Source organism: Natator depressus, chromosome 1, assembly GCF_965152275.1.
Source record: "Natator depressus isolate rNatDep1 chromosome 1, rNatDep2.hap1, whole genome shotgun sequence".
NCBI lineage: Eukaryota > Metazoa > Chordata > Testudines > Cheloniidae > Natator > Natator depressus.
This window is the reverse complement of record NC_134234.1, coordinates 105,977,449-105,998,965: the sequence shown is the minus strand read 5'-3', so window position 1 is coordinate 105,998,965 and position 21,517 is coordinate 105,977,449. Positions and strand designations below refer to the sequence as shown.

The 21,517-nt window shown below is 40.5% G+C and overlaps 1 protein-coding gene and 1 long non-coding RNA gene across 5 annotated transcripts in view; one reads left to right on the top strand and one right to left on the bottom strand.

Moving 5' to 3' along the window:
• MYO16 (myosin XVI) overlaps positions 1-21,517 on the bottom strand; it is a 576,974-nt gene that overhangs the window by 168,877 nt on the left and 386,580 nt on the right. For all 4 annotated transcript variants that reach the window (XM_074963511.1, XM_074963520.1, XM_074963529.1 and 1 more), the window contains exon 17: positions 3,924-4,035. In XM_074963511.1, coding sequence (XP_074819612.1) covers positions 3,924-4,035 — 112 coding nt within the window. The remainder of the gene's footprint in view (positions 1-3,923; positions 4,036-21,517) is intronic.
• Positions 8,955-21,517, top strand: part of LOC141993831 (uncharacterized) — a 30,537-nt gene continuing 17,974 nt past the window's right edge. Inside the window, exons 1-2 of the long non-coding RNA XR_012640952.1 lie at positions 8,955-9,063; positions 17,999-18,053. This is a non-coding gene — a long non-coding RNA (uncharacterized LOC141993831). The remainder of the gene's footprint in view (positions 9,064-17,998; positions 18,054-21,517) is intronic.

Genomic DNA, 21,517 nt, shown 5'->3' with positions numbered 1-21,517 from the left:
GTTGAAAACAAAGTTGTACAATTTAAAATCTGCCAAGATGTTGAACTATAAAAAGCAGTTACAGTATTCTGCTTATTCCTGACGATTTCCCTACACATTTGCTATTCAGGATTCATATTACAAAAATGAATTCTACTGACAGATCCAGAGCAATCTGTGCAACATATTCTAGGATTGCACAATGGGCTAAATGCTGGGCCCACCGATGTTAGTGGAAATTTTGGTACTGATTTCTTTAAGAACAGGATTTGGCCAATCAAGAATAAAGAAAAGTTCAATTAATTGTACTCCACATAAGCGCTAACTATTAGTAGCAACCACACAAATGCTCACAGAAATACTTTCTTCATATTGAAAGTCTGGGTAGGTGTCAAATTATAGCTGATAGTGGAACTGTAGTTGCTAACTTAACTAAGGAGTTGTAAGCAACGACATCATACTCCATCACCAAAAGAGCCTCAGTCTAGTTCCCAGTTAGGTAACAGCTTCACCATGGTTTCACCAGTTTATTTCTTTATCGTTGCTGACAACTGTTGGTCTCTTTTTGTTAGAAATGTTGCCTACCTATGACAATCCAGACTATTGTCACATTAGCTTTTTCTCAGCTTTTCCAGGATGATGTTAGGTACTGTGTATTTGTTTTTTATGTGTCTTCACTGGATTTTTATTATTTATTTGTACAGTGGTAATGCCTAGGGACTCCACTTCTTTGTGCTAGGCACTGTACACATGTGTAATATATAGAGAGTGTCACAGTCATCTGAGCATGCTTCTGATCTGAAAGGGGATTAAATGGCATGCAAAAGTTTTCCCAAATCCAACCACCTATCACCCCTAGATTTCATTCTTCCCGTTTCTGTTTTCCTTCTTGACTGGTTTACATGGTTAAAGACAGACTTTGAGCTTCTCTCTCTTTAAGAGCATAAGAACGATCATACTGGTTCAGACCAATGGCTCATCTAGCTCAGTATCCTGTCCTCTGACAGTGACCAGTGCCAGATGTGTCAAAGAGACTAAACAGAACAGGGAAATTATCAAGAGATCCATCCTCTGTCATCCAGTCCCATCTTATAGCAGTTGGAAGTTTAGGGACACCCAGAGCATGGGGTTGCATCCATGACCATCTTGGCTAATAGCCATCAATGGACCTATCTTCCATGAACTTATTGAATTCTTTTTCTTTAACCCAGTCATACTTTTGGCGTTCACAACATCTCCTAGCAACAAGTTCCACACGTTCACTGTGCATTGTGTGAAGTACTTCCTTATATTTGTTTGAAACCTGCTGCCTATTAATTTCATAAGGTGACACCAAGTTCTTGTGTTATGTGAAGGGGTAGATAACTCTTCTCTTTCACTTTCTCCACACTAGTCATGATTTTATAGACCTCCGTCATATCCCCCCTTAGTTGCCTCTTTTCTCAGCTGAACAATCCCAGTCTTTTTAATTTCTTTATGTACAGAAGCTGTTCTATGCCCTTAATCACTTCTCTGTACCTTTTCCAATTCCAATATATCTTTTCTGAGAAGAGAAGACCAGATTTACATGTAGTACTCAAGGTGTGAGCGTACCATGTATATATCTAGTGATATTAGGATATTTTCTGTCTTATCTATCTCTTTCCTAATGGTTCCTAACATTCTGTTAGCTTTTTGACTGCTGCTGCACACTGAGTGTTTGTTTTCAGAGCACTATCCATGACGACTCCATGATCTCTTTCTTGAGTGGTAACAGCTAATTTAGACCCCAACATTTTGCATGCTTAGTTGGGATTATATTTTCCAGTGTGCATTACTTTGCATTTATCAGTATTGACTTTCATCTGCCATTTTGCTGCCCAGCATCCTGTTTAATGAGATCCATTTGTAGCTCTTTTCAGTGTGCTTTGGATTTAGCCATTTTGGGTAATCTTGTATTGTCTGCAAATTTTGCCACCAAATCGTTCACCCCCTTTTCCAGATCATTTATGAATATGTTGAAAAGCACTGGTCACAGTATAGATCCTTGGGGGGACTTGCTAATTATCTCCATTCTGAACACTGCCAATTTTTCTTACCCTTTTTTTCCTATCTTTTAGCCAGTTACTGATCCATGAGAGGACCTTCCCTCTAACCCCATGACTGCTTGCTATGCTTAAAAGTCTTTGGTGAGGGACGTTGTCAAAGCCTTGATGAATGTCTAAAACACTATATTGATTGTAGCACACTTGTCCTCATTTTTGCTGACACTCTCAAAAAATTGATAGACTGGTGAGGTACGATTTTATTTTACAAAAGCCATGTTGAATTTTCCCCAATATATTGTGTTCATCTATGTGTCTGACAAGTCTGTTCTTTACTATAGTTTCAGTCAAATTGCCTGGTTTACCAGCCCATATTTGTCAGGATTGCCTCTGGAGCCTTTAAAAAAAAAGGGATTACATTAGCTGCCTTTCAGTCATCTGGTACAGACGCTGATTTAAGCAAAAGGTTACAAACTGAATAAATGCCCAAATAAATTTGTTAGTCTCTAACCATAAGAACTCCTTGTTGAAACCGCAGTTAGTAGTTCTGCAATTTGAGTTCCTTCAGAACTCTTGGGTGAATACTATCTGGTCCTGGTGACTTATTACTGTTTAAGTTATATATTTGTTCCAAAACTTCCTTTATTGACACCTCAATCTGGGACAGTTCCTCATATTTGTCACCTAAGAAGAATGGCTCAGGTGTGGGAGTCTCCCTCACATCCTCTGCAGTGAAGGCTGATGAAAAGAATTAATTTAGTTTCTCTGCAATGGCCTTGTCTTTTTTGAGTGCTCCTTTAAAGCTCAGTCATCCAGTGGCCTCACTGATTGTTTGGCAGGCTTCCTGCTTCTGACGTACTTAAAAAAAATTGCTGCTGGTTTTTGTTTCTTAAGCTAGTTGTTCAAATTCTTTCTTGGCCTGACTTACATCTTCACACTTGACGTGCAGAGTTGATGCTCCTTTCTATTTTCCTCAGTAGGATTTGACCTCCAATTTTTAAAGGATGCCTTTTTGCCTCTACCCACCTCTTTTATTCTGCTATTTAGCTACAGTGGCTTTTTTTTTCTTTTCATTGTGGGTATATGTTTAGTTTTAGCCTCTATTATGGTGTTTCTAAACAGTCCCTATGGAGTTTGCAGGCATTTCACCCTTGTGACAGTACCTTTTCATTTCGGTTTACCTGGGTTTCTCATTTTTGTGTAGTTACCTTTTTTAAAGTTAAATGTTACTGGGGTGGGTTTCTTTGGCATTCCCCTCTCCCCTCCCCTCCCCTCCCCCCCCCATCCTCCCAACAAGGATGTTTAAATGTAATTACATTATGGTTGCTATTACTGAGCAGTTCAGCTATACTCATCTCTTGGACCATATCTTTTGCTTCACTTAGGACTAAATGAAGAATTGCCTCTCCCCTTGTGGGTTCTAGGACTAGCTGCTCCTTGTTGCTTTTGTTAGTTGAAGTCAAATCTTTCATGTCACTTGCCTGTAATTTTGCATGTCTAATTATTTATATGCCTTTTTCATACAGCATTTGGAATGTATACTTCATAAAATTAAAAGGGACAGGGATATAATCAGGAAGGGAAAGATTCCCAGAGTTTTTTATAATTTTTTGTCATATGGGATTTGATTGTTTCTTGCTATCTAGACATTATGTAATTTAATTGTTCACAGGATTATAACTTGCAGCTGTTCTGTGAATCTTTAAGAATGAAAAATGTTTATATTGTTGGTGCAGTATCTAATTAAAAGTGATTGCAATCATTTCCCTGGAGTGAACTATCGCTTTGTTTCATTGGCACAAAAAAGGGCCAGGCCTATATTTTTCTGGGGGGTCTGTCAATATGAGTTTCTTATGACCTGCTTTTAACTAGGTAAAAGAGTCATTCTAGGCATGAACTATATAGGCTTGCATAACTTACCAGGTTATTGAATCCAAAAGCAGTTAGGGCTTGTTTTAGGACAGCTAATTTCTCTCTGTTGAGAGTGTTCACTGTTACTGATGTCTCCTCCAGTACAGTCTGGTTCAGATACCTGCATGGGGGACGGGGGAAGGGGGAAACATATAGCCTTTATGAGGTTGGCACGCAATCAAGCTTCTGTGGTTAAAAGCGATCTTTTGCCTTCCAACCTAATGGATGTCATACACAAACACCTGTACATAATGTTCTTAAGTGTTTACAGGAGACTCAGTGAATCGTTCTCTCACCTCTCTGAGGGAAAGGCATTTGTGACAGAATGTGTTTATGTTCTACAATTCCCTAGGCACTTGCTTAACTACCCATTATTACATGCAGCTATTAGCTCACAAGTTTTCCTTGTGACATTTGTGTGTATTTCGCTAGAACTTGCAAGGTGCATTTCTGCCATTCCTGAGGAGTCAAGTAAGACTGCTTAATTTTCATGTGGCTTGATGGTTTTCCCCCCCTCATTTGTTCTCTTCAAATATTCAGTAGGGTTGATTTTTATCTGTAGCCAAGCAGAGCTCAGGTACAGTGAAAAAGAGAGGTTGACAAGGAGCTGATTGTGGCTCCCCAATTCTCAGATACCCACAGATAGCCCCAATGCAAGTTGAAGGTAAAGGGGATAGCTTTAATGTATGCCACTGAGATCTTCTGCCAGTGGAGAATGGACTCTGCCCTCCTCCTCCCCTCCCTTGACACACTCCTGCTTACCTAGAGTGCCCTCCCTACTTCCCCTTTTGCCAGCTTCTGGAATTCCTGGCTCTGCCAGCTTTTTTGCTGCCAGAGACTCCCCTACAAAGGGGTAATTCTCCAGTATAACTCTCTGTCTGCTTTAAGTTCACTTTGTGCCGTTTGGAGGACTAGAGAATTCAATTCTTATCAGTCTGATCCCAAGTTCACTGAATGTCTAGGGACTGAGCACTTAAATTAAATGGGAGATGTAGTAAGACTGCGTAATTTTCTTGTGGCCTGATGTTTCCACCCCTCAGGGTAGTGTCTGATCCTTAGAGCTGCTGAGTACACACTTAAATAGTAAATGTGCTAAATGTACTGAGTCATAAGCTCCCACTATAATATACCATATGCACTGAAAGGAAGTGTTAATGAATTACAAATATCTCTGCAATGTGTTACACACACACACACACACACACACACACACACACACACTCCTCTACCTACCTTCTGGTGTAAAAGCAGACAATAGAAAACAAAAAGAGCCAACATACAGTACAAGACAAGCTATGCCACATAACAACTGAAATATAGTACAGTATATTAACACAAAGAATAGCAAGCTAATAAATGTTCTTAGCAGTAACATATTGTGGCCTTCCTGCAACATGCATAGCAATACACCTAATCGCATCTCACTGCAAAATGAAAGGGAGAGAGAGAGAATGGGTGTTTGCATTTTCACATTGAGCTGTCCCATGTCCATAACAAACAGACCTGGTGGTGGTTTGAGCTCTGACAATTCCTGATCACATTCCTATTCCAGCTGGGATGGATAAGTCTCATCATGGACTCCCCATTTAGTCATCAGACTACTACCAAGGTCTGGTCTACACTTCAGTTAGGTCAACACAAGGCAGTTTATGTCCACCTGACAATGGAAGTATCTATACTTAAATTTTGCTCCTGCTCATGCAACTGCCCTGCTACGTCAACTTAATAACTCCACCGCCATGAGAGGCATGGAGTCAAGGTCGCAGTAGTTAGGTCAACACAGTTGATCCGCTGCTTATGTCAACTATTATGGCTTTCAGGAGTCGTCCCACAATGCCCCCACATAGATAGTACAATCAACACAAGTGCTCCTGGTGAGGACGTGCAACGCTGACACAAGGAGCAAAGTGTTGACACGCACAAGCGATGTAATTACTGCGGTGGCTGTATGCCGACATAAGTTAGGTCGACTTAATTCTGTAGTACAGACATGCCCTTAGAGAGCTCTCACAAGAATCGTGCTTTGATTGAGTACACAGCTTTTACAGTTAGGTGTAAGAATTATTTTTGCTTCTCTAACCAATCTCACTGGGGGTTATGACAGACAATGAAAAGACTTATGAGAAAGCATGATGTGGTGAAATACACGGATGTAATAGCAATGCAGATTTACCCAATATCTGGGGTTCCCAAACTTGGTTCACGGCCCTGGTTCCCGCAGCTCCCATTGGCTGGGAATGGCAAACTGCAGCCACCGGGAGCTGCGAGTGGCCGTACCTGCAGACACTCAGGTAGACAAAGCTTTTCACAGCCTGCCAGGGGCTTACCCTGAACAAGCCACAAACCAAGTTTGGGAACCCTTACCCTAAATGGAAATTGGGATAACTTGTTTCAATGGGCGGCCGAGAAACATGGATGGAAGAAAAATGTGTATGGAGGCACAGTACTTCCCACCGACAGGATAGATCCACCAGTAGATCTTTCTAATGTATAACAGACCTTACACCACTAGGACTGGATTCTGTGAAGTACTGACTTAACACCTCCTGAGGTACTCAGCATCTTAAAGAACTGGGTCCTTAGAGCCAGATTTTCAAAAGGGATCACCACCCAGCAGTCCTCATTGAGAATTTATTACATATCTTTCTGCATGGTTGGCACCTTATTTTCTCTCTTTTGCAGAATGGTATCATATGCCTTTACACATTCAGGCAATATGGTTAATCAGCTCTTTTTAATGTTTTTGAAGAGTTAATGTATGAGCTTTCACACAAATACTTTAATTAAAATTGCCAACTCAGGGTCCAGTCTTGGAAGGGGCTGAGTTTTCTCAATCTTCATTGACTTGTGCTCAGTATCTCCCACGATCACACATTTTGCTGAGAATTAATCAGATGTTGAGTACCCTATGAGTGAGATTTTCCAGAGTGCAGTGTTGGCCAAACTCTGCTCACACGGACTCCAAAGATAAAAATCATATTGACTTCAATAAGAACAAGGTTAGGCCAATGGCGAGTGCTTTTCAAAATGACACCCTAGGTACCTACTGGGACCTGCCAGCTGGAGAGACTGCCACTCTCCCACTAAGGTTCTGACACAGTTGTGATCAGAACAGGCACTTGATAAGGAGCCCTCTACATTTAAAAAGGGGGGCAGCTGCAGGCAGGACATTTTCTGAGATGTGCTGAACTCTGGAATTTACTCCTCTACTTCTTTGGCCTAAAATAGCCAATTTAATGACTTTTAGAACATGATGCAAGACCCATCCATTTCCCAAGATATATAAGGAGGATTGAAAGGTGAGAATTGCTGGGAAGGAATGGATTTTTAGTTTAAAAAAATCACAAAGCTGTAGTCACTATTTTTAAGTGTCAGACAGTATTTTAAAATTGTGTTAAGACTTACAGCCCTGGGTGGACATTATATAAATCCAAACAGCAGAGAGATCCTGCTATGTTTACTTGCCAAAATAGTCACAAATCACATTTTGTATTCTTCAACCTGCCCCAGCTGAGAAACAGTGACAACTGGAAAAGATATTCTTCTGGTTATAAAAATACTCGCCCCCCCCCCCCCGCCGCTAAAGATGGATTCAGGATGCAAATGTCTTGAGACACTTTGCAGATCACTTCTACCACATAACTAGACTTAGGACCCAATTCATCACTATGATACTCCAATTATAAGCTGGTGTATCTTCAGTGAAAACAACACAGCTACAACTGGTGTAAAACTGAAGTAAAGTGGTAATGAATCAAACCCTTAGTGTTAAGGTCATACCTCACACTACAGATACATAATTATTTCATAAAATGTTAACATTTTTGAATATTTACAATCATTCTCATTTATAGAAAACTTTTTTTTTTTGACATTTCTGTGACGGGGATGGAATTACATTGCTGCTGATAAAGAGGACTCTTTGCAACTATAAATGAATAAAAATTTCCACTACAGGCTGCCATATAGCATTCAGATATTAGCCTTACTTGCCTTTTTGTTACTATAAACTACACTCTGTCATAGCTCTCATACATTTATTAAACCCTTCACTAATACTAGAGTGTTTATGTGTTCCAACAACAGTTTCCTTTGAATGTAATAGGTCATATTAATCTTAGGAAATAAGTAGATATTTTTTCAGTAAGTAAATATTAGGCCAGATCCTCAGCTGGTGTACAGGCATAGCTTCTTTGAAGTCAATGGGGATATATCAATTTACGCCGGCTGAGGATCTCGCTCATAAATTTGAATACGAAGAATAAAGTTTTTTCTATCCATAGTACCTTTCATCCAAAGATCTCAAAAGGCTTTACAAACATTAAAGCATCATAACCCACTAGAGACAAGTATTATCACCACTTTAAACTTGAGGAACAAGAGGCAAGGAGAGGTGAATTGATTTGCCCAAGGTCGCACAGTGAGTCAGCAATAGTGCTGGAGACAGAATGCCAAACTGAATCATTGCCCTGTGCTCTAACCACTGGGCAATTCCTCCCTCACCGCTGTCAGTTTTAGTTCATTTTTTTCACGGGGGAGGGGACGGTCTCTCCTGTGGATACAATTTCAGCTTGCAAAATTTGTGCTGACAGCTCACTGCAGGCAGAAATTGAAGTACTTTTGTCTTCAAATACCTGACTGCGATATCCTTGAAAAACCTTATTGAATTAAGTTTCAGTATCTTTGGAGTACATTGTAGTAGGTGCAACAGTTATGTATTATCATGGGCTCGGATTGTATGCAACCTCCCTAGAGGGGAGATGTAATATGAATCCTGGGTAGTGTTATGAACTTCAAAGACTATATTGAACTATGTGCCAGACAAGAATGGACTTTTGGGACAAATGGTGTCAAGTGGTTTCCCTGAGAAATCTTTAGGGGGAGGTGAATACAAATTCCCCACCTCTGGTTATGCAAAAACCCCAACCTTTTCAAGTTACGACCTGCGGAAAGAGCCACTGTCTGCTGATTACCCGTTCCCAGAGTCTCAAGACCAAAAGTCCAAGGTGTATAAATGAAAGACTAAATTATTCATGGGGGGAGGGCAGGATGTTACTTCTGAGCTAAGACTGTTCTGAACTGGTAACCACAAAAATACCCTTTGTGGGGTTTGAAGGACTGACTCCTATCAGAGCCCTTGCCGGAGTTGGTAAGCTTAAAAGTATCTGTGTAGGTTCTTTTGTGTTTTTAATGTTTTTTCTGTAATATTTTCACCTTAAAAATAAGTGTGCTTGCTTAGAAAGAGCACTGTGATATTGAGCACAATTACAACTGTTCATAAGCCTTCAAAGAAGAAGCAAAGTGCGAACGCTGGGAATAGCACATTGTAGGCAGGGAACCTCACAGCCTGGAAAAACCCCAGTCAAGAGGGATTTCAGAGTAGCAGCCGTGTTAGTCTGTATCCGTAAAAAGAAAAAGAGTACTTGTGGCACCTTAGAGACTAACAAATTATTAATGCTCTAATAAATTTATTAGTCTCTAAGGTGCCACAAGTACTCTTTTTCTTTTTAGTCAAGAGGGAGAGAGACATGGGTCTCTGCCCAAGAGAGGTGACAGCTGAAATGGAGAGCCTAAAGTGGATGATCCTGCTCTGAACTGCAACACTGTCGAAACTTCATATTTGGCATCAAAATTTCAAAATTCAGTGGTAAAGCCTACTTTTGAGTTCAGATTCCTACCTGGAATGGCTCTCAGGAAATGTGGAGATGTGGCCCTCATGAATACCTAGATAGATAAAAATTCAGTGTGACCCTTGTGACTCCTGACCTATTAGCTGAGAAATTCCGTCTTATTATTGTTACTGAAAATCTTTGAAAGGTTGGGAGGGGGGAAGGGGGGGGTGAATAACACTGAGAATACTACTCAGATACAGCACTGGCACTGGAGTTTCCTTGTAACGTTTGATGTATGCAGGCTACATTTAGGAAATTTTTAACGTCTTGCATACGTGGAACTATTTAACATAGTTTCATTGCATATCTATGTGTGTGTTTACAGAACAGGTCTCAGACTGGCCAAACACACTGTGGTAGATTTAGAAATTCTTAAACTGAACTCTTTTGGCTGATGGTGGCTGCTCAGACAAGTGATATTCACATCCAGTCTGTGCAGTTCTAATAATTAACTACTTTCCACTGAATGTCTGACCATCTGTTTAAATGCTATCATGTCAACATTTGCCCTGGACTAGTGTAACCAGAGAGATTATCAGCACACAGAAAAGTTTTAATTTAAGAACATGTGATCAACTGTTTATTTCAAAAAGAAGAAATTAGCTGATCCACAAAATGGGGTTTGTTTAAGAAGATAAACTGATCAATAATTGTACTACAGCACAGACACTGAGTAAAATATGGCGCTGCTTTAGACTAAAACAATTGCCTGAAAACTGAAAAGACTTATACACGTAGTTTTATCTTTCTAATCTTTCTTCTAATACAGTGGGTCTACTCTGTAACAATTTCAAACCTATTTCTATGCTCCCAGAATAACAGGTAGAATGAGCTATTCACATTATTTCAGAAATATTCCATGCTGTTACTTTTAGGTATACTTTTATCATAATATAATTTTCCACATTTTATTTGAGAGAACTGGATTTCTGGGTTCAAATTTTCATATATAGATGCAACAAGAGATCATATAAATATATGCAAACATCTGTTATGTCTTTAAAGCTTGCACTTACAGATAAATCGAAATGCATGCATAAGCTGATAATTTAGTTATTATTAATACCTATATTGCAGTATAGGTGCTTTCCAAATACAGAGAAGACACATAGACAAGTGCCAGTTTATCTGTGCAAATATGGATTTCTGTGACACACCCACTGCATGCATTTGAATACTTGCACCAAATACTCCAAAAGAGTAGTGGACACATTACTGGTTAATTCCCTTTAAGGTAACATTTTAAGAAAAGAGATGTATTACAATCTTATAAGTTGAAAATGCAAATATCAAGGAGTGGAAACTAAGACCTTTTTTACACTACAAAGTTAACTCAACTTAAGTTACATTGATGATCATATGCCGCTTTAATTACGTTGGTTGTACACGCCCACACAATGCTCCTTGTGTCAGTGGAGCACGTCCACCAGTGCTTTTGTATCAACAGAGAGAGCATTGCATTGTGGGTAGCTATCCTATGGTGCAGCTTGCCACCTTCTGCTGCTGGAAGATCTGAGAATGGATTGCAGTGCATCATGGGGATGTGCTCACCATCCTGTGATGCAGATATTGCCGTCCCATCATTCCATGGGCTTCCAACTTCATTTCCTGCCATCTTTGAACAACCCCTGTAAACTGTGCACCTGCCATCTCTGCCTGATATCATGGATCCTGAGCTGCTGCCAGTCAGGTGATGAGCATTATGAACACAACGTGGCTGGTGCTGCAATATTTCAGGAGTTGGGAAACAGAAAGTGAATCTGTAGTACCTGCCCTGCTCTATGTAATGGAAAGAAACATTCAAGATTCCTGCTGGCATTCAAGCAGCATCTTCACATGGTGGACCATCGATACTGAGCTCAGAGTCAGGAAACAGGCACCGAGTGGTGGGATCGCATCGTGATCCATATATGGGATGATGAGCAGTGGCTGCAGAACTTTTGGATGGGCAAAGTCACCTTCCTGGAACTGTGGGCAGAACTTGCCCCTGCCCTGAAAGCTGAATGAGAGCTGCCTTCACAGTGGAAAAACAAATGGTGATCATTGTGTGGCAAATCCAGACTGCCCACCAGTCAGTCACAAATCAGTTTGAAGTTCTAAAATGTACTGGGGGGCGCTGGTTACGGTGATGCAAGTGTCCAGGGCCATTAATCACCTCCTGCTATGGAGGACTGTGACTCTGGGTAATGGGCAGGAAATAATTGATGGCTTTGCAGCAATGGGATTCCCTAACTGTGGTGGGGCAATAGATGGAATGCATATCCCAGTTTTGGCCCCAGCCTATCTTGCAACAGGGTACATCAATTGAAAGGGCTACTTCTCCCTAGTCTCGCAGGTGCTGGTGGATCACCAGGGCCTTTTCACTGACATCAATGCGGGTTGCTTAGGGAAAGTTCATGAAGCATGCATCATTAGGAACACTGGACTGTATAGAAAGCTGAATGCTGGGACTTTCTTTCCAGACCAGAAGATTCCAGTGGGGATGTGGAAATCCCCATAGTGATCCTGGGATACCCAGACTACCCCTTACTCCCATGGCTCATGAAGCCTGACACTGGGAACCTAGACAGCAGCAAGGATCACTCCAACAACAGGCTTAACAGTTGCAGAATGACATGTTGACTGTATCTTTGGCAGCTTAAAAGCCTGCTGCCACTGCCTTTTTGGCAGGTAGGACCTCAATGAGGAAAATATTCTGATGGCCATAGCAGCCTACTGTGCTCTGCATAACATTTGTGAAGTGAAGGGCAAAAGTTTCCCGGGAGTGGAGTGCTCAGGTGTATAGGCTGGCTGCTGATTTTGAGCAGCCAGACACAGGGGCAATTAGAGGGGCTCATATCAGGGAGGTTTGGAAGGAGCATTTTGACAACGAGTCCCAGTAACGTATCTTTATGTGATACATTCGGCCAGGCAATGTTTACTTGCTGCCTTGAATGACCCCTGTAATGCTTGCTTCCTGAGCTTTAATTATAGTGAGCAAATGTTCCTGCCTATAGCCACTGTGTTCAAATTTTAGCAGCAACTACTGTGTGCATGACACAAATGAAGACTCATTTTGTTTCAAAGACAACACTTTCATTAAAGGATAAAACATGTTTGGGGGGGGGGGTTGCCAACAGGGGGCACGGCAAGTAGGAACAGTCTCTCGGTTAAGGCTCTTACAGTTGTGTGTAACTTCTGCTTTCATCCTGAAACCAGTCTCTAAGTGTGGAGTGAAAGGGGAACAGGCAAGGACTGTCGTGGGGGAGTTTGGCAAGGGCATGGAATGGCGTTCTGTATTGACTGCAGGAGGAGTCATGCACGGATGTGCTCTGACTGCAGTGTTATGAGGGACATAAGCATCTCCGTCTGGCCCTCCAGTAGCTTTATTATCCACTCCTGTGCATCTATCATCCATTCCTGCCCTGTCTCCTTTCCAGGCTATACAGCCTTAGTTTTTCATTAACTGTCTCTCCCCACACTCTTGCTTTGCTATCTGCTGTATCTGTTGATTGCAGCACTTCTTGAAACATATCCTCCTTACTCCTCCTAGTTTGCCTCCTTATTTGATGGAGGCTCTCCATTGGTGTGTAGGAGTTGGTCCTCAAGGGCACATCTGCATAAGCCAATCAAATAATGAACAGAAGGAGTATTGTGAGTGCACTCAAAGTTCGTGAATAGCAGAAGTCACGTACACCTCTGTCTCACTGTCCCTTGGCTACCACACATGTCAGAGAGAGTCCCAAATATGGTGAGTTCAGCAGGAGGATGGGGAAGTGAGGGTTGGGAAGGGGAAATGGGCAAGAAGGGACAAAGGGTCTGAGTGGCTTGTGAAGAAGGTCACTACACACACCTAGGGAGAGTATTCTGAATATTGGTACCCTTTTCCACAGGATCAGGTAATCGAACCCGATATCTGACTCCTGAGAGTAACCTAGGATGGAAGGGTGCATCTCCTGCATGCATGTGGCTTCAGACAGGGTCCATGTGCTGCTAGCCTGTATGCCGCTTTGGTTTCCGCAGAAATAATTGCCAGTTGGCGCGGCAAAGTTTCCTACAGCAGGGGGAGAAACAAGGCAGATTTGCTAAGGAACCTTTGGCAGAGGATTGCTGAATACCTATAGGAAAGCTTCCTAGAGATCTCTATGGAGGAGTCCCAGGAAATCCCGTCATACGTTAACAAACTTTCCTTTCAGGCTCCCACTGCGTAGCTGCATAGGTTCTGTTCTTAATTTCTATCCCTTATCCCTCCTCTACCATATAACAAAGTAAATGAGACCTTAATCTCCTATCACTGTGCAGTATCAAATCAAAATGTGTGCCTAACAAAGCTTGCCTCTCCTGCTTCACCCGCGTGCCTGAGCCAGAGTGCTGGGACTGGCTAGACTCCTCCGGGGTCAAAAATAGGTCCCGGCTTGCCATACCACCAGATGACCGCATTGCATAGCCCACATCCACTTCCAACTCCACTTCCTTATCCACCACTTCGTCCTCAGGGTTGACTCTGTTGCCTCCAGTCCCCCCAAAGTATCCATAGGCTCTTGGTGGTGGTGGGGGGTTGCCACTGAGGATGGGGTGCAGCTCCTCTTAGAAGCAGCACGCTTTTGGTGCTGCACCAGAGTGATGGGTGGCCTCCCTTGCCTTCTGGAACGCCTGCCTCAGATCCTGGATCTTAGCATGACACTGCTGCATGTCGCTTCTCCTGCATGCCATGAGCAATCTGCCTGTAGATATCAAAGTTGCTACGGCTGGAGCAAAGCAGCGACTGCACAACCTATTCTCCCCACAGACCCAGCAGCTCCAACAGATCTGGTGTACTCCATGCGGGAGGGCATCTGTTGCAGAAAGCTGGCATGGTCAGCTGGGAAGATTTTGTGTGAACAGTCCACGCCAAGCAAACAGGAAGAAGAATTTCACAAATTCCCAGGCCTTTAAATGGAGGCAGAGGCACATGCCTGTGCACCAGCAGGACTGCAGACTTCAACCTGCTGACCAGAGTGGTCATGATGGGCATTGCTGGAGGCCAATTAGGGCGACCTGCTGGAGGCCAATTACGGCAACATAAGCAAGTGCAGTATCTCCAAATATGTTGCGTCACTCTATGTCGCAGAAAGCTCTATGCCTCTTGTCAAGTTAGTTTTATTTTGTTGGTGTAGCAGGGGAGTTACATCAGTGGGAGGAGCATTTCAGTGTGCACACCTCCACTGTTTTATCAACAAACACTGACTTTTCTCAACAAAACTGTGTAGTGTAGACAAGGCTTAAGGACAAAAAATTTGACTAGGCATGAGAGGCGTGTCCAGATCAAGTTTAGGCAAGAATTTGGGCACAAGACTGAAATATGATTTAGGATTGGGATCATATTTAGTGTTGCCAGTAATGTGCAGTTTCAGTCTCATCATTCTTCAGCTCCAAATGGCAGAAATCTCATGAGCACAAATGATCTCATATTTCTGCCACCTTGAACTGTAAGCTTTCAAGAGCAGCTTCATCATGAAATTTCATCTGTTTGTGAACTAGAATCAGAAAGTAAGCTCCTTCTATTTTGGATTTAACCAAAACTAAAACTGGAAGAGCTGGTCCAGAGCCAGGGATTTGAATTTGAAATAACTGCTGTTCTCATCTCTACCTCCATGTCACACTCACCTGAGACGACCCGATTCAAAGGGCTGGCTAATGGTATAAAGGGACCTTAGTAGGAGCTGAGGATTTTGTCCAGATATCTGTCTCGCAATATTGCAGAAAATTAAGAAAATATGATATTTAGCATTCCTACCAGCAAACAACTCTATTAGAACACCACAAGGAGATGATTCTCCAGGGTAACTGTCTGAACCAAAACGTGGGGCCTTTAGAAGAGATTTTTCCCCCTAGCCAAACACCTATCCTTTCTGTCAGTGAACAGGATGTGGAGTGGTCATTCCTAGTGGTCAGAGCAGGAGTCAGGAATTGAAGCCAAGGGTTAGAGCTGGAGTCTGAGGCCAGATATCAGAACCGAGGGTCAGAGCTGGTGCAGGAGCTACCACAGCTATGGGAAAATGCTTTAAGCACCATTGAACTGCTGCTGCTGCTGTTGCGCTTAGAAGCCAGTCTGCTGATTCTTCCAGCCAACCAGGCAGTGTAGCCAATCAGGCAGCCTACTACAGGTGAGCTGTATGATTAGGCTACTTGGAGATTGGCACTGTTCCAGGTCTTGTTCCAGAGACTTTCCTTGTAGAGGCTGGCAGGTGTTACAATCAGAATTTTTGAGAAAACTTGCTGGCTGATGGAAAGACTGAAGGTAACTGTACTGAAAACATTGGCTGTTGGTCTTGAAGCTTCAGTATTTCTGATTAGATGCTGCAATAAATGCTGAACAGGAAGATTACACAGCCGTTGGTATAGACTAAAGAGATTCTTTCCTGAATTTCTTGTACTCAAAAAAACAGTTTAGCCATTTGAAATCTCAAACTGCTGTGATGCTTCTTGAACATATGAGGACTAAAAACAGGAAAAATGCCTTTATCCAGCTGATATGAAGTGACAAGAAGAATAGCTTTAGAATAGTAAGAAGACTATTTTGGAGGTATTGAATGCACTGGTGTAGGCCAGTTTATTTGGATGGGAAGAGTCAGAGGGTTATTTTAGGTGAGTGTTTCTTGAAGGAAGTGAGGTAACTTTGACACAGTAACCATTTTTAAATTATTGAACCCATCTCTCAGATATGTTTTCCCAATCTGAAAAAAATGATTATTTCTGCCTCCCAAAGGAATTGGAGTGGTGACTGAGGGAAACCAGGATTTTGATTTGTTGGGTCATGAACTTCTTCCTGTCCCTTTGGTATTCTTGAGCTACAAGAAAGAGATGTTTATGGTTGCTATGATCTTCTGAGGAAGCTTTGAATGTTTTGGGTGGAAGTGGATTGCGTTTAAGAATCTGTCTTGTTTATGCCTGAGGGGAGGAGAGACTCTTAACAGAGTAATAATCTTAAATTGGTGCATCAAGGCCATTGCAAAGTCTGTCCAAATAGTAGGGTCAGAACTGTTAGTTTGTACTGGATCTTGATTGTTCTCTGGGCAAAGTAAGAGAGTTTTTCAGGTCACTACTTCACCTGCCAACCCACAGATTTAGGAAAAACCTTGAAAATGTTAAAGGTGATGTCATCTTGAAAGGCATTAGCTAAAATAGCACAATCTTCTTATGGGAGGATACAGCCTTCCTACCTTGAATCTGGGAAGCAGATTTTTGCTAATGAACTCCAAAATAGCCCATGTCTCTTTAGAAAGCTTAGATAACATATTAGATCGCTGTCATGGAAGGTTTATCATCAGAGACTTTCCAAACACCTTTGATTCTTTTCTTTGACAAGAAACAACTCTTTCATTTTTATGGGAGTCAAGTTAAAAAGCTTTTAAGATAGCGGGTGGAACAGCATCCTCAGTAAAATCTATGACTTTCCTCAGTTGTTTGATTAAGTGGCTCATGTTTTCTTCATTGAACTCCTCAATCTAACTCCAAAAGACGGAGGTGAAGATGGACCCTTCTCCCTTAGAAACCTCAAGGGAGATATGCTTGGATATCTTTTTACTGAAAAGGTCTGCCAGCCTTCCTGGCATAAGGGTGGAGAACTTAATGCATAAGAAATCTATTAATTTTATGTTATTTAGATCTCCATAGCTGGGCTGAGTGTGCTAGGATGGCGGATGGGGGAGTAGTTGGTAAAGGCAATGCTATTTTTCTCTATTTTTTTCTGTCATTTCCTGAAGAAGAAAAAAAGGTTGTCTGATGATTGTCAGCTCTGCTACTCACTGAGGCAAAGTGTAAACTGGTTCCTGTGGGGAGTTATGACTCCTTGTGGTGAGAACCTATTCTGTCTTCTGGTTCATCTGCCTCCTTTCAATTAAGTGTGGAAATCCATTGGGGTATGGATTGCCAGAGCTCCCTGTGGAAATGGGACAATATTGGTTTTTGATCTAGTACTCAGGCAAAGTCCAATTTTTGCTAACAAATGGTCAAAAATGGTAGGCAGGGGAATTTTATCCGCAGACAGCGAAGGTACAAATAGTTGAAAGTAAACAAATAAAATAAATTTGATGCTGTCTCTTAATCATGCAATGAAAAACAGGGTTTTTAAAATAATAATTTTCCAAACTCTAAGTCTTTCTAAAATGTCCTGTCAAAATCTTGACTGTAAATTTCTAAAATCTTGTGTACAACAAAATTAAATGTGACAGATAAAGGTAATCATGTTTTTTCAATAATTCAAAATAGCCGTAAAAGCTGGGATCCCTATTTTCTTTTTGTACAAGGTAGAAAATTTCACTTGTTTTTCTACATATCATCTGTGACCACATGCAAATCTCTGACACACAATCATTTTCCAAAGACAGTTTACACTACCCTGTCACAGAAATTCACAGGACAGGATGAAGTAATGTTTTGTTGTTTTTTCAGAAGATCTTCATTGACCTTGATAAGAGCTCCTGAGAACCTGTCCCAACACACAGAGGTACCCAAATTCTTTGAAATTCTGCTAACAGACAGTAAATAAGAGAATTGATTCATTGCTTGTTTAGGGTGACCTAGTTATTGAGTCTCTCGGCTTTTTAGGCCAAAGGTAGGAAAGTGCACCTGCAGTTCACCTAATAAAAAAAATCTTGTTTTATCCTAGAGAAGAGCATATCTCTTTGATTAAATGGATTCAGATTAACCTAAATAAAGCCCTTCATGCAAATGTGGACTTGAAAGGGGTTTTATTACAACTTGATCTTAATTAAAATGGGTCAGTAACAAGCATATCCTACCTATGCTAGTTTCCATGAAATGTTGCAGCTAGTTGCATTGATTGCTCTAAAAACAAATACAATGTGTGTGTAATGACATAACAGAATACATGATTTCAGGTCACCAGGACAATGAACCAGATCTAGTAAAGATTATTTTTCATGACATATTTCTACAGTGTGAACTAGTACTGTGTGTTCATTCCACATGTGAATCAGGCTCTGATTCAACAAAACATTTAAGCATGTGTTTAACTTTAAGCCCCTGCTTAAGTCTCATGGATTTTAATGGACAATTAAAATCCATGGGACTTAAGCAGGGGCTTAAAGTTAAGCATGCTTGGTGCTTATGTGGGTAAAATGGGAAGTCTCACATGCCTGTGATGCCAATATACAACTTTTGTTCATCTACATATTATACATGACAGGAGACACTAAGATTTCCTTTGACTCAGTATTGAGAGAGAAGAAAGCATATCTTGTAGTTAAAAGGGTAACAGGGAGTAAGAAGACCTTGTTCTATTCCCAACACTGCCACGGATTTCCAAGGTGATCTTGAGCAAATTATCTAACCTCACTTTCTTCATCCATTAAAAATAAGAATACTTTTGCTACCTACCTTATAGAGGTGTTGTTAGTCTCCATTAATTAATATTCATAAGTTGCTTTGAAATCTCCAAGAAAAACCTGTACTATGTAAGTGCAACGTATAATTAAATAAGCAGACACCCTCTCTGGGGCAAGAAAAATGTGTGTTGTGGATCTCATTTGACTTTATTTCCTATTAAATACAGTGGTTACCAACAAAAAATTCAATATTATTCCACTATTAATTATTCCAATATTATTCCACTATTAATTATTCCAATATTCCAATATTCCAATATTAATTATTATTAATTTTTATTCAAAGTGAAGAGAAAAATGGAATATCTCATTATGTGGCAACTCATGGCAAATTGTAAATTTTTTAATGCTTACCACTATACAAACAGTATGCTAAGAGGAAGGCAAGCAGTTTCAGGCAGATACAATAGTTTTATCTCCTGTCCTAAACAGCTGGCTAATATTGCTGAATGCCATGAGGCTGTTGCTATGTCTCTCTCTGGCCACATTTTAGCTGCGAGTGAAGTTATTCCCATATATATTTTACTAAATCCTGAAGACCTTCATGGGGGAAAAATGAGCTGACTTTGATGACTGACTTTGATGGCAGTTTTGCCTGAGTAAAGACAAACAACTTCATGGTTTCACACACATTTTGTTAAGTGTTTTCAAATATACTAGGATAAAAGGTACCGTGTAAGTGTACGATATATCTAAAAAAAACCAACCTACCAATCCACGCCACATTCACGAAGTCACAGGACAACAGATTACAAACAGTTTTTTTTTCCTTTAGATCTATCATGTGAACAGGAGGGGACAATGTACTCTGTTTTGTGGGGAAAAGCTGCCCTGCACTTAGTACTGTTTGATATGTAAACAGAAACGAGATAAGGACAAAACAAAACAGTTGACATCAATAAAGCCGACAACAGTTACAGAACATGATAATGGACAGCTTCTGGCTTTTTTCTTGCAGGGAAGGGGGAATATTTTTACTGTCTCTTCCTTTGTTCTCATCTTTCCAACCTAACGTATAAACAAGTCTTACATTCTCTGAACCAAGTTACCTTGTAGCACTGAGGTGAAATTACTACAAATTGTTCAGCGATGCAAACCTCTGCTAATGACTAGAATAATATGCTATTGCACAAAGCTGTCATTTTAAAATTAATATAACCCTGTCAATGTTAGCAAAAATTCAGGATAAAATTAATAAATTAAGCATCATGGAAAGCTTTTTGAATTTTGTGATGTCCATTATATGGCTCTTGCTTTCATTATTCTAAAATCAGCACATAAGAGGCTAAAACATCTGTTTGCAGTAAAGCAGGTTTAACACAGATAGCCAGTGCACTGTTCAGTCAATAAAGTTCTGCCTTGATATATTCACCAGGTAAAACCTCCAGTAAATCTTTAAAAGAAGTGTTCCATTACTGTGGATTTATGTTAACTCTACTGTAAGAGATTATTGATTAATGCTTAACTACAGCTGGACTTGTACTGTAACCAGATGCTATAGCCACATGTAAACTGAAGAAATTGAGTTTGATCTTTATTTTTGTACAAAATACCAAATGCCTAGGCTAAGATATTTTAGCCAAGCATACTAGTAGTTTAACAGATGCTATAGCTTCCTTTGAGAAGGGAGCCAGTTGTTGGATAGGTCTTTTCTATTTTTAATAACTATTATGTTCCTAAGAATATAGGCAGAAATCTTTTTTTTCTATATATCAAGTTTTTGAATGGTGCTAACAATGCTTCCCAAAGAAAAGTAATGTTGTTTCAGAAGCAGACCACAGCATCATGAACTTCTTTTGAAGTATGATTATATCTATGAAATAAAACACAAAATTATGTGCATTAGCGAGAGAGAGATCCTACAGGATTCTCTGTCAATTGTGTGTAACTCCTATTCATGTCCATGGAAGTTTTATAATCATTATATGAATGATATTATTACACCAAATCCTGCTTTTAGTGACTGAATTTTACACTTGAAAAAAATTACTCCAGATGTATATAACTGAAGCTTATATTAAATATATGCTTTCCATTGTGGCCCTACTGAAAAGCCTGATAGACACTAGGAAATATGCAATGAATGCTGCTCAGCAGCTGCAGAAAACAGGTTAGTGCCTGCAAGTGCAGACAGGACCAATCCATGTTCAGCATTGTTTCAGAAACCGGTTGACCTTTCTGCTTCAGCTTGGAGTCACTTTGTACTTTTTGTTTAGGTTTGTTCTTTTTCATTAGGTTACCTAGTAGACACAAATTAAGTTTATTAGGCTCTTCAGAGTTCACTTCTTATTTAATATTTAGGATAATGGTTCTAAGAGTCAAATCTAGTGTACCACATCTAAAAGTCAAAAAGTGAGTAGGATACGCTAGTCAGAACTTTCTTCAATGCACAATTATAGTGGATTCTTTTTTTATACTTTAAATCAATCCATGTACTATCTGATCATTGTACACATACTACACACACAAATAATCAGATAATATAACAGACTTATTTAACAATCATTAGTAAATACATCAGTAAAAATAATGAACTCCGCATATGGCTCAAAAATTAACCTGT